Source organism: Natator depressus, chromosome 10 (assembly GCF_965152275.1).
Source record: "Natator depressus isolate rNatDep1 chromosome 10, rNatDep2.hap1, whole genome shotgun sequence".
NCBI lineage: Eukaryota > Metazoa > Chordata > Testudines > Cheloniidae > Natator > Natator depressus.
In genome coordinates this window covers 30,834,122-30,848,519 of record NC_134243.1, presented here as the reverse complement: position 1 = coordinate 30,848,519, position 14,398 = coordinate 30,834,122, and the positions used below count along the sequence as shown (strand labels likewise).

The window sequence follows — 14,398 nt, the reverse complement described above, 5'->3', positions numbered from 1 at the left end:
CAAAAACCGGACACCATTCATGACTGCCGGTTGGTGCATATCCCAGGAGTGTGAATATGCAGAGTCCATCTTGAAGAACCTCAGTTATATGTAGGTTTTAGAGTAGCGGCCATGTTAGTCTGTATCTGCAAAAAGAACAGGAGTACTTGTGGCACCTTAGAGACTAACAAATTTATTTGAGCATAAGCTTTCATGGGCTAAAACCCACTTCATTGGATGCATGCAGTGGAAAATACAGGAGGAAGATATATATATACACAGAAAACATGAAAAAATGGGTGTAGCCATACCAACTATAATGAGAGTAATCAGTTAAGGTGAGCTATTATCAGCAGGAGAAAAAAGAAAAAGAAAAAACCTTTTGTAGTGATAATCAGGATGGCCATTTCCAACAGTTGACAAGAAGGTGTGAGTAACAGGAGGGGTTAAAATAAACATGTGGAAATAGTTTTACTTTGTGTAATGACTCATCCATTCCCAGTCTTTATTCAAGCCTAATTTAATGGTGTCCAGTTTGCAAATTAATTCCAATTCAGCAGTTTCTCGCTGGAGTCTGTTTTTGAAATTTTTTTGTTGTAGTATTGCGACTTTTAGGTCTGTAATCGAGTGACCAGGGAGATTGAAGTGTTCTCCGACTGGTTTTTGAACGTTATAATTCTTGACATCTGATTTGTGTCCATTTATTCTTTTACATAGAGATTGTCCATTTTGGCCAATGTACATGGCAGAGGGGCATTGCTGGCACATGATGGCATATATCACATATATCCTTTAGTCTCTAAGGTGCCACAAGTACTCAGTTTTTTTGCTGATACAGACTAACACAGCTACTACTCTGAAACCTGTAATTGACTTGTAGTTCCATTAACAGTGCTCAGCTGATGATGCTCAGGTAGCCTTAAAACTTGGATTCTTTCCTTTTTTTTTTTTTGTTGGTTTGTGTCTCAACATTAACCTTAATTGACATAATTATTTTGTTTAACACTAAGCTGGGAAAGGGAGTCAGAGATTTTAACCTTGTGTGTAATAAGAGAAGCAATGTAATAGCAGCATTAGAACAGAACGCTACCGCAAAAGAACCCAACATAACCCACACAATGGTCTACATTTGATAGTCTATATTGTGGGAATTAATTTCTTGTCATGTCTACATATATAAAGACTTATCTTGGATTTTATTTTCAGATGAAGCCCTTTGTGTCAAAGGCCTAAAAAACTTCAGAGCCGGGTGGCACAGTGAACAAGAACACACTCTGCAGGAGTCATGGAACTCCCTTCTAAAGTTCAATTATTCTCACCGTGGGCGAATCTCCAACATGGATTTTCAAGGGGATATCTTTGATGAGTTTCTACATCAGCAAAAAATCAGCCGGCATGGAGAACATCAGCTTGTGAGGAAAGAAGGAATACAAGTGCTACCAAAAAGACAAGAAGAAAATTACATGGAGACAGATGATGGAAATGATTTTAAAATCCCTGTTTTGCCATATGGACAGTACTTAATAATAGACATTAAATCCACATGGGGAGACAGACACTATGTTGGTCTTAATGGAATTGAAGTTTTTAGTTCCAAAGGAGAGCCTGTTCAGATTTCAAAGATAAAAGCTGAGCCACCTGATATAAATATTTTACCAGCCTATGGCAAAGATCCAAGAGTAATAACCAATCTAACTGATGGGGTAAATCGGACACAGGATGACATGCACCTTTGGCTAGCACCCTTTACTCCTGGGAAGCCTCACCTTATCTATATTGATTTTGTGAATCCCTGTCAAGTAGCTATGATTAGGATTTGGAATTATAATAAATCCCGAATACACTCCTTCCGAGGTGTGAAGGATATTACAATGCTATTAGATGAGCAATGCATCTTTAAAGGAGAAATTGCAAAGGCTTCAGGAACATTGTCTGGAGGTATGGTATGATCCCTCATTTTCTTTGTGAAAACGACACTGGCTACACTGCTATTTTTAGCATGCTAGCTAGAGTTAGCTTGGGTACATCTGCATGAGCTGGGAATCAAATTTCCCAACTCAAATGTAGATGTATCCTTTTTAAGGAGAATATTTTATATTTATAGCTCCTAGAGTCCCCAGCCAGGACAGGAAACAGATAAAAAAACAGAAGATTGTCTCTGCCCCAAACAGCTTACAGTCTTGGGCTTTATTTGTATTCACCTTGTTTTTATGTGTATGAGATCTTCTTTTTTACAGATTTATATTTTAGATGTGTTTTAAAAATCAGCTGGATTCTCTGGACTCACCTACACTACAATAAGAAATTGTGTTTTAACATGGTAACTACAGTAGAACCTCAAAGATATGAACACTAGTGTTACAGACTTACTGGTCAACCGGACACTATGTGGAACCGGAATTAATCAATCAGGCAGCAGCAGAGACAAAAAAACACAAAACCAAAATACCCCCAGCAAATACTGTACTTCCTTGGGGCTTTAGCCCTGGAGCTCAGGGCTTCAGCCATGGGGGGTTGGGGCTGCAGCTGTAGGATAGGGATCAGGGCTTTAGCCCCATGGGTACACAGGGGCTTAGGGCTTTAGCTACAAGGGGAGCACCCATTTCAGCCCCAGCACTCCCCCAGCAGCTAAAGTCCTGAGCCCCAGTGGGCCCCCCTGGCTGAAACAGGGAGCGGAGTCATGGGGAGACCCAAGCCCCGACACCTGCCACGGGGCTGAAACTGGGAGCAGAGCAGCAGGGCTTCTGCCCTGAGCCCCAGCACACCCCCCCAGGTCTAAAGCCCTGCGCCCTGTTGCTCCCGTGGGGCAGAAGCCCTGAGGCCCCTGCCCAGAGCCCTGGCACCCCAAGGGTCAGAAGCCCTGACTGTCCCCACCCCCCGGGACTGAAGTCCACAATGTCTTGTTCAGAGTTACGGAACATTTCAGAGTTACAAACAACCTCCATTCCTGAGGTGTCCATAACTCTGAGGTTCTGCTGTAACATGACTAAACTGTAGCATAAACAAGGAATACATTGTCTCTTGTCTATGTTACAATTTACAATTATATTAGTTAAACATATTACTCAACACATGTTAAAACATAGTTCCATATCGTAGTGTAGTGAAGCCCTTGATTTGCAGTACTTTCACATTGTGTTTTTAATTCCTAATGTCTTGTGCTTTTCAGCTCCAGAGCACTTTGGGGATACTATATTGTTCACGACTGATGATGATATTCTAGAGGCCATATTCTGCTATGATGAGACTTATGATGGAGAAATTGAAAATGTGTGCTCGCTAAGATATGAGGAAGAGCTAAAGAGACCAAGGACTGCTGATGGGGAGGGAGATGAGAGACCTTTCACACAAGCAGGCTTAAGGACAGATGATAAGCAGGTAGGACACATATAAATGAGGATTTCTAAGGAAACTATCTTTTCTTTCCATTGAATAGCTCCAATGGCAATAATTGATATCAGGGACTGAAGCTGGGACTGATATGGCTGTCAGTCTGTTCTTAGGATTTTATCACCAGTCATATTACTGGGAGAAATTTGTTTTCAAAACTAATATTGTATTCCAATTTTTGTCTTTTTTCTGATTTATTCATGAGCATTTAATGAAGGCTATAGTGACATTATTCACAAACTTCCTCTTTAATTACATGGATAGAGATAAGACAGTGTTTCTTTTGATTTAGACCCAGCTGCATACTTTGAGGGTTTATCTGTGTTTTTAATCCACAACTTGTTCTTTTCTGAGTGTCAGGGCTGCGGGTCTCAAACGCCAGTCCACAAGGCTCTTAGGCACCAGTATGTTCCAACCCACCACCCAGTGACCTGTTTTAAAAGTGACCAGAACTCAAAGTCCTCAGAGGACTCGAGTCCTGGGCTCTGATGGGTGGAACTCCAGGAATCCTGTTTGTTTCGCTGCTTCTATTTAAACCAAGCAGAGGAACAGGAATTCATCTGTGCAACTGGGTGTCCCCTGCTTGGGATGGCATCCCCTGCATTACCTGCTCCTACTGCCTACTGTTATCTCCACCTGACCCTACTGACATCTGACTCTTTTTGCCCTCTGGCCTATCTCAGACTCTGATCACCTGGTATCCGGACCTGGCTTCCAACTCCTGTTCTGACCAGTAGGCCTGGACCATTCACATCCCGCTTGTGACACTGGGCTTAAGTCAGCTATAAAAGTAAACCCTGAACTAAAACTTATTCAAAAGTTCTTTGTGAAAATTTTCTCTACAGATCCAAATTGTAGCAGCTAGGCAGCTTACTTTATGAACCAGGGAACTATGCAGAGCAATATAAACGGTCAGGGAGCACTTGCTCGTCTGTCATGGTATAAAAGACTCTCTTGTGACTTTCAACCCCTTAAAGTTCAATAAGTAGTGGAACACTGGGGAAGTTCCAAAGGACTGGAAGAAAATTAATGCTGTGCCAATATTAAAAAGGGTAAACAGGTAACATAAATAATTGTGGGCCTGTCAGTTTGACACTTAGAAAAAACAATGGAATGGCTGATATAGGACTAGATTAATAAAGAATTAAAGGAGATACTATAGTTAATGCCAATCCTCATGTGTTAATAGAAAATAGATCCTGTCAAACTAATTTCATATCTTTTTTATGAGATTACAAGTTTGGTTGATAAAGGTAATAGTGTAGATGTAATATACTTATGTACAGCATTGGCTTTGGTACCACACACATTTTGACTGAAAAACTATAAAGATATAAAATCAACACAGCACACATTAAATAGATTAAAAACTGGCTAATAGGTATATCTCAGAATGCAATTGTAAATGGGGAATCATCATTTAGCACGTACATTTCTAGTGGGTCCTCTGGGGATTGGTTCTTGGCCCTATGATATTTAATATTTTTATCAATGATCTGGAAGAAAACATAAAATCATCACTAATAAAGTTTGTAGATGACACAAAGTTTGGATGGGTGGTAAGTAATGAAGAAGACAGGTCACTGATACAGAATGATCTGGATCGCTTGGTAAACTGGGCATAAGCAAATAATGTGCATGTTAATACAGCCAAATCTGTAAGATCATACATGTAGGAACAAAGAATGCAGACCATACTTATATGATGCGGGAAGCAGTGACTCTGAAAAAGAATTGGGGGTCATAATGGATAAATAGCTGAACATGAGCTCTTAGTGCGATACTGGGGCCAAAACATGTATGTATAAACAAGGAAATATCGTGTAGGAGAAGAGAAGTTGTATTACTTCTGTATTTGACACTGGTGTGACTACTAGTGGAATATTGTGTCCAGTTCTGGTGTCCACAATCCAAGAAGGATGTTAACAACTTGGAGAGAGTTCAGAGAAGAGCCACATGAAAGATTAAAGAATCATAGAAATGTAGGGCTGGAAGGGACCTCAAGAACTCATCAAGTCCAGCCCCCTGTACTGAGGTAGGACAAAGTAAACCTAGACCATCCGTGACAGATGTTTGTTCAACCTGTGCTTAAAAACCGCCATGGATGGGGATTCCACAACCTCCCTTGGAAGCCTATTCCAGCATTTAACTACCATTATAGTTAGAAAGCTTTTCCTAGATCTAACCTAAATCTCCCTTCTGCCAATTAAGCCCATTACTTCTTGTGCTAGTTTCAGTGGATGTGGAGAACAGTTATCACTGTCCTCTTTATAACAGCCCTTAACATATCTGAAAACTGTTATCAGGTCCCCCCTCAGCCTTCTTTTCTCAAGACTAAACATACCCTCTATTTTTAACCTTTCTTCATAGGTCTTGTTTTCTAATTTTATAATTTTTGTGGCTATTCTCTGGACTTCCTGCAATTTATCTTTCCTAAAGTGTTGTGCCCAGAGTTGGACACAGTACTCCAGCTGAGGCCTCACCAGTGGCAAGGAGAGTGGGACAATTACCTCCTGTGTCTTTCAAAAGACACTCTTGTTAATACATCCCAGGTTATTAGCCTTTTTCACTGCTGCATAACATTGTTCACTAATATTCAATTTGTGATCCACTATAACCCCCTGATCCTTTTCAGCAGTGCTACCACCTAGCCAGTTTTCCCCATTTTAAAGCTGTGCCTTTGATTTTTCCTTCCTAAGTGTAGTAATTTGCACCTGGTTTTATTGAATATCATCTTGTTCGTTTCAGACCAATTCTCCCATTTCTCAAGATCATTTTTAATTTTAATCCTATCCTTCAAAGTCCTTACAACCCCCTGCCCATCTGGTGTCATCCCCAAATTTTATAAGCACTACTCTCCACTCCAGTATAATAGATTCATAGATTCCCGGGCCAGAAGGGACCATTGTGATAATCTGTTCTGACCTCCTGCATGACACAGGCCAGATAACTGCCCTCACAATAATGCCTAGAGCAGATCTTTTTAGAAAAACATTCAGTCTTGCTTTAAAAATTTTCAGTGATGGAGAATCCACCATGACCCTTGATAAGTTGTTCCAATGGTTAATTAATCTCACTGTTAAAATTTTAAGCTTTATTTCTGGTCTGAATTTGTCTAACTTCAACTTCCAGCCACTGGAGCGTATACCTTTGTCTGCAAGACTGAAGAGCCCATTATTAAATATTTGTTCCCCAGATAGGTATTTATAGACTGTAGTCAAGTCACCCGTTAACCTTCTCTTTGTTAACCTAAACACATTGACCTCTTTGAGTCTATCACTATAAGGCATGTTTTCTAATCCTTTAATAATTCTCGTGGCTCTTGTCTGAATCGTCTCCAGTTTATCAACATCCTTCTGTACATGTGGGCACCAGAACTGGACACAGTATTCTAGCAGTGATTGCACTAATGCCAAATACAGAAGTAAAATAACCTTTCTACTCCTGCTCAAGATTCCCCTGTTTATGCATTCATGTATTGCATTAGTCCTTTTGGCCACAGCATCACACTGGGAGCTCATGTTTAGCCGATTATCCACTAAATCTTTTACACAGTCACTGCTTCCCAGGATAGAGTCCCCCGTCCTGTTAAGTATGGCCTACGTTATTTGTTCCTAGATGTATACATCTACATTTAGCCATATTAAAATACATATTGTTTGCTTGCACCCAGCTTACCGAGTGATCTGGATTGCTTGGTATCAGTGACCTGTCTTCTTCATTATTTACCACTCTCCCAATATTTGGGTCATCTGCGAACTTTATCAGTGATGATTTTATGTTTTCTTCCAGGTCATTGAGAAAAATATAACCTATTACATATAATGTTGCTACGTGCATTTGCCATGATATTATTTATCAGCAAATTGAGTTTTTAAATCATACCTCACAAAACATACCTTGTACAAACATTATTACAATAGTCTGTAGGGTGGGAACATAGGGTTATATTCTGTCACAATATGGAAACAGTAAGTCCACACATCTAGTGTGGAACAGAGTTTGTGTATTTGAATTAATGGACCCACACTCTGGCAATTCATCAGAATGAGACCAAATGGCAGTTCACCAGAATGAGAATCTTTTGTTCATTTATAATACATAGGTACAATAGTGACATGAAATAAGTGCACCATAAGTGATAAGATTTCTTTGTAAATTATAGTTTATCCCTTTTCTCTAGGTGTCTTTTTTTTCTTCTATTCTTACAAACTATCCTTCCCCCTGCCCCAGCCTGTTGTGATATCTCATTATTTTATCTGTCAAATTAAAATTGTGAGTACTCTAGGTCATGGGCTTGTCTTCTTTCTTGTGCACATAGTTCTTTGCACATCAATAGCACTGTATCAACAATACACTATATACAACATATGAATATCCACTGCACTTCTTGGTTTACTTTTTAGGTTCAAGAGCAAGTGATGGTGTCAGACCATCTTTCTGTGCTTACACCTAAGCTCCCCGGGGTATACACTGGACAATGTAAGTACTGTGTTTTGCCATTTTTTCTTGTAATATACAAACTAACATATTACATACCACATTCTTTCACCCATAACATCTGCAAACATTATCATGTGAGATTTTTCTCCAGCACAGTTGTGTACAGACTTCTGATGAATGTTAGATTGAAGTAAAGAAGAGTAATTAAGTGTGCATAGGCTGAAACTTTGTTTATTATGGAATTTAGCACACCATAACACTTGGAATTTAACCCAATTTTCTGTAATACTCAGAAAAATGGCACAAGGTAATTGACCAGTCCCTGAATGAAGGCTGATTTGAATTAGCTCTGTCCCTGTCAGTTTCTGTGTAAACTGGTGGGATGTCTCAGGCGTGCTTTAGTGGTATAGGAATACCAATCTAGTGTCCCAGCAAAGCATACCCAGCATGGATGCAGTTTATATACCCCCTCATCTGCACAAGAACGAAATAAGCTATACTTCTCAAAGTACTGTTTTGCCATCATAACTGCATCTGCACTGGGCTTTCAGCTATGTCATTCAGGGTTCACACCTCATCACACCCTTGACTGACACAGCTATGATGGCAGAACTCTGTAATATAGACCTAGCCTCAGTAGAAATAAAACAGCAGTAATCGGTAGGAGCAAATCTTTAATGGAAAAATGTTATAATAAGCAACATAAACAACAAAATACCTCCACAGCTAGGGTTCAATCAGTACCTGGATAAAGATCCCTGCCTTCTCACAGGCATTCTCCCTTCTCTGCCACCCCAGTAGCCCTTCTGTAACTCTCTCCATGAGCACTTGTACAAAGAAAGAGGAAAATTAAACTGGAGTTAACATCTCCAGGGACTGCCCTTGCCCCATCAGAGTCTACTTCAGGAGACAAAACTCTTGAGCTAGGCAGTTGAAACTACTACCCCTTAGCATCCATGTAAGCTCTGCAGAGATCGCCACACTTAGGGTAATTACTAATGAGCACAGCATGAGCTCAGCATTGCGTAATTATTAATAGCAGGTTATATGTAGCTGGACTGTACAGTTTGGCTGCCTTGCTGTTTGTTAAACAGGGTATCATGAGTATTAGTGCTTCTTCAGACTTGGTGAAAGGCAGCTACCTGTGGGTTTTATTGTTATTTATGAAATGAGAAATATTTTTACATTTACTGTGGTGGACTTATCCCGCCTGATGCATTGGAATTTTACCTGCTGTATCTAGATATTATTGATAGTTGTTTAGTAAACCTATGAGCCTGTGAAATGTGAAAAGCCACCTGTCTGTATGTATGTAATACTGTTGCACGCTACTTGGCAGTCCTCCAGCAGCTATCTCACTGCTTTATGGGCAACTGTTACCAACCTGTCTGTGTACCTCTGTGCCCTCCCCTCCTCTGGTGTCAAGTTGCCAGGATGCCCCCTTCTCCCATTTTAAAACAGACACAGGGCCAGATTTTGTCCATTTGCTGCTGGATTTGAGTATTCTTGCATTGCTGCAATATTACTCCAGAAACTCCACAATATGCCTCGCACAGCCTGTTGGAGCTGTGCTGAGACACTGGATCTCATCGCTATCTAAGGAGAAGCCTCAGTGCAGGAAGCTCTTGTGGCCAGTCACCGCAATAAAGACCTTTTTGTGGACATTGCTAACAGATGGCCACAACGGGCCACAACCAGAAGGATGACCAGTGCAGGATAAATAGCAAACAGCTCAGGATAACCTATATTCAAACCAGGATGACAGAAAATGGTCCAGGAGTAGATAGGTGTCCTGTCTACTTTTTGAGGATCTGGACAGGATTTTGCACTGTTACACAATCTCCCAAACCCAGGGAGGCTGTGGAACCTGCTACCGTAGCTTTTTCCCATCCGGAGGATGACCAGCGAGACTCTTCGGAGGAGGAACTTGAGGAGGCCATTGAAGAGCTTAGGTTCTCTAGGTTCCCTGAGAGTTAGGTTCTCTTTGGGACAACAGGACCTGATGCCAGTCTGGAAGAAGGCAAACCTGATTGCTGCCATATAACGAATAAGCCCAATTCCCAGCCAGCAATCTTGGCCAGAACTGAAGAGGGAGATCCTGTGGAGAAAACCTCACTATGTAAGTGTCTAGCTTTACAATTTATTATTATTGTTGTTGTTGTGCTTCCTGCAGTGCTAGCTTCCATTCCAGGTGTCCCAGGGCTGAAGCCACTGTAGGTGAGTCTTCAGCCCCCTCCTGCATCCATCCCTTCTTCGGCCCATGCTGTCCACTCCTTTCCTCCCTTGTACACATTTCCAAAATGGCGGCTGTTACAACTGGGCAATTGGCCTCTGTCACAGTTCCAGTGTAACTGGACCTGTATTCCCCCTCCATGGTTCACTGAGGGCACCTACTCCAAGGTTTCTGGCCCCCAGCCATCACCTCTCTTTGACAGAGAGCTACATCTCACTCTTTCCTGATCAGGGCTTTTTCAGGCTGCACAGTTCCCTGCCTACACTGTGATACACCAGCAATCCAGACTGTCTAAATAGGCCAGCATCTGTGCTTTGCTTTCTCTCCAAAGGCTGTAAATAGTGTAATTACCCTCAGGTACCAAATACCACACAGCTCTTTCTATGCAAGCATATTTATTCTTAAGGTCAAAGCATTAAACAGAAAACATATCAAACCAATAAAAGCACACCCACCCATGCTTAAAAGCTTACTGGAGGTCACCCCAACTCCAGCCTCAGGTTCTGCTAGCTGTAAGTCCTTGAAAACCCACAACTAGGTTTTCCCAGTGGTTACAAGTTCATAACTGTCTCAGATTCAGAACCAGAACAAAAGTGTGGCAGTTCATCTGTTTTTTTATACAGCTCAGGCCTTTGATCTCCACTCTCTGGCAACAGGTAAATCAGCAGACAAAAACCTCTCTCCTCAGGGTGTAGCTTCAAAAGGCAGGTTTTTTTGCATAACCAGAGGTGAGGAATTCGCCTTAACCTCCCCCTACCTATTCCCGAGGAAATCCATTTAACGTATATTGTCCCAAAAGGCCATTCTTGTCTGGCAAATTTTCAATATAGTTCTTTGAACTTGCAGGCCTCTCATCCCATCCCCTCTCTAAAGAGGTGACATACAATCCCGGCCCACAATAATACTTAATCTTTGCATTTAACAGAATGGACCCCAAAGATACTTAAACTTAATTCAATAAGGTTTTTTAAGGATATTGTAAGAAATTGACATGTCTGTCACAACCTCTGTCTCATACTAAAGTCCTGATTATCAACCATTTTTAGTCCCACACCACAGAGGGCGCAATTGCTTGATATTCATCTAGATATTGTGGGGGATATCTGCACAGTCATTCCCCCCAGAATAGCTCACAACTCTCTTCCATTTCTGCAGCATTTCTTGGGGAACCATCTTGGGGAATAACTTCACAGCATAGCTCATTGGTCTGCTCTTTGCCTTTTTGAGTAAGGCCTTTCTCTGCCTTCTAGTCACCCACCTCAGTGCAGTGGAGAGTCAGGATAGCCTAAAGGGAATGTAGAGGGAATTACTATTCAGCTCACCGCTGGGTGCCCTCTGGTAAGGCCTCCTATACCATATAAACTCCTCTACGGCACACCAAACCTGCAAAGCCAGACCAGGAACATAATTCCCAGCTCCCAGCCTCCAAGGCACAACAGCAAAGCCAAATAGTATATACTGCACAAACAAAAATCCCAGTGCAGCCAGCCCTCCTCATGTACAAACCATTCTCCATATCTGAGGTTCCCCAACCTGGGTAGACTCTCAGTGAGGTAAAATCAGAAATACATATAAAAATGCTATTGTAATCTGTCTGGAATAGGAACAATAACTGCTTTTGTTTTTTTCTTACTCCCACAGCCATGGCACCTGCAGCAGCCAGACCTTCAAGGACGGGATCTTTATCTACAGCTGAGCTGCTGGCAAACCTGCCGGGGAGAAAATGGAAGACTCAGGACAAAAATGTTGTGGACTTCATCAAAGTCCTAAAGTAAAACCAGAATAGTGGAGAGATGGAGACGTTATTTGAAAATGGAGAGGGAAAAAGAGAGGGAGCTCTACAGGGAGATCATAGGATCCAGAGAGAGTGTGGTCAAGGGCAGCATGACAGTTTCGAGGGAGAGCAGTGCTGTGGCCAAAGACAGTATTGACAAAGAATGGGAGATGCAGAGCCAACTTCTGGAGGCAATGTAAAGCCTAAATGCTCTGCTGCAACACATGTTGATGTAGGGCAGCAGGTGCTGCAAGTGTCATACAGCAGGACTCAGCCTTGTTCTGCAGCCCCTAGATAATAAGAGATACTGGGAACAGCAGCAACTCCTCCCAACTGTAGCCCCTCCCCCTGGGCAGTCCTCCCAGTGTCCGTTCCCTTCCCACAGGCAGATCTGGGCGCTGAGAACAGTTGCACATGGAAGCAAGGTTGTTTTGAGTCTTCAGCTCCCCTGGTAACTTTGTGCCTTGCCACTCAATTCCAGAAGGCCCTCGAACAAGACGAAACAGAGGCAAAGTGTATACTTCCCTGTGACTTTAAGCCACCCTCCCCCTTGTTTTGTTTTATACTGCACTTTTGCACTGTTTTTACTTCACTATTGTTTTAATTAAAGGTTTCTTTTAAGTTGTTAGTTAATAGATTGTTGTTTAATGTATTAATAATAAAAATGTTTGTTTCATTATTGCTTCTGCTTCAGTTAAAATTTTATTTAGTTTGTTACATAGCTGATTGTGGTTACATAATAAAAACTGTTAAAATTCATACATAGTGAGTCATCCCATTTAACATAGAAAATCCTTAAACCTGAAATAATTCACAGCACATTTTTTGGCCCTGAGACTCAAAATAACAGCAGTAGCTGTCTCTGATAATAATGCCTCAGCTATTTCTGTAGGATGCCTTGGTGGCTGCTCACACTGCTGAGTGAGTCTCTGCATCTCCGCCTCCCACCCATCGTTAAGGCTTTCTCCCTTACTCTCACAAATATTGTTCAAAATCCAACATGCTGCGATAATTGTTGGAACTTTTTTTCTGCTGCTTCCAACCTATTCCAGAAGCAGCAGCACCTCCTTTTCAAATGGCCAGATGTGTAGTCCACTGCCATTCTGCAACTAGCAGGGCGATAGTTGAACTGTTCCTTCTGTTGAGGCATCCTGTGAACAGCTTCATTAACCAGGGAAGCAGAGGATAAGCCAGGTGTGACAGGTGTCGGTCGGTCCTCCGAGCCCCTAGGTGCGATGGAGAGCAATGGTCTCCGTGGCCGGCCTCGGCCCCACCTCCCGGGCGTTGGGGAATTAGCGGGGAGGTGCGCCGGCCGGAGACAGTAGCGCACCCCTCAGGCAGGGGAGCGCCGGCAAAAGTCAGTAGCGCACCCCTCAGGCAGGGGAGCGCCGGGGTAGGGGAATGCAGGCCCACCCAACTCCACTGCGTTCCAGCCCAGGGCCCTGACAGTGGCGGGAGGCGAAGGTCCCGCTGCTGGGTCAGCGGGGCAATCCGCACCCACTGACCAAACACACCCACCCCACGGTGTAGTTGGGCCCCTGGGCTACTTCCTACCCGGTCTCTCTCAGGCGGGTCACTCCTGTCCCTCCATCTCCTCCGGGTATTCCGCTGCGGGCAGCTCCGGAACCTCCATCTCCTCCGGGTAATCCGCTGCGGGCAGCTCCGGGTCCTCCGGATATTCCGCTGCGGGCCACCCCTGCTCCCCCTCGGTCTCGGACTCATGCTGGCCTGGGCTGCCGTCAGGCCCCTCCAGGTCCTCTGGGTATTCAGCGGCCGGCAGCCCTGGTTGCCACAGGCCTTCCCCCCGGTCAGGCTCCTCCTTGCCCAGGGCTTCGCCTGGGTCAGCAGCAGGATCACGAGGGAGCAGCCTGTGTCTGTCTCGCTCCCTGGTGCTCTCCTCACTGGGCAGAGAGCCCCGCCCTTTGTATTTCCTGTCCCACCCTTCCCCTTCCAGGGATTGGCAGAAGCTTGGTCTGGCCCCGCCCACTCAGGCTCAGAGGGTGGCTCTTTACCCTCTGGTTCGGAGGGGAGCCACCCTGGCTCCCTACACAGGTCTCCCAGGATAACTGGAGCAACCTCCCCACCATTAATGTCCATAGTGGTCCTGGAGGCAAACTGTCCATTATTCATTAAGGTAAAAAGAGCTGAGTTCCAAAAGATCCTAGTATGTATGTGGAGGAAGAGAGGGGTGCCAAATAATAGGCACCTGAGTCCATCAGTGGCCCCTATACTGTTTGGGAACCCCAAGTGTGCAAAGCTATTAATGATCCCCTGAGCATTACCAAGCTCTGTAACCCAGTGTACCTTTTCCATAGCAATACATATGTAGATGACAGTGGCCCCAGCAGTCAATCTCCCCATGTCAAACTGGTTGGCTAATAGCATTTGGGGATGGCCAGCTTCCAGATGGCAATGGTAACCCATATCCCCACAGGCATGGGGCGCCATGTGTTGGTAGGCTATCACTGCAGCTCTGGGATTAGTTCAGTACAGATCTCAAAAAAGGTTGCCTTCCCCCTCCTGAAATTCTCTTGATTTTAAAATTGTCAGTGGTGGAGAATCCACCACAAAAGTTGGTA

The 14,398-nt window shown here is 43.4% G+C and overlaps 1 protein-coding gene across 3 annotated transcripts in view; it reads left to right on the top strand.

The window, feature by feature from the left end:
• The window catches only part of KATNIP (katanin interacting protein), a 171,598-nt gene that overhangs the window by 115,080 nt on the left and 42,120 nt on the right, over positions 1–14,398 (top strand). For all 3 annotated transcript variants that reach the window (XM_074965609.1, XM_074965608.1, XM_074965611.1), the window contains exons 15-17: positions 1,186–1,917; positions 3,149–3,357; positions 7,776–7,851. In XM_074965609.1, the coding sequence (XP_074821710.1) occupies positions 1,186–1,917; positions 3,149–3,357; positions 7,776–7,851 (1,017 nt within the window). The remainder of the gene's footprint in view (positions 1–1,185; positions 1,918–3,148; positions 3,358–7,775; positions 7,852–14,398) is intronic.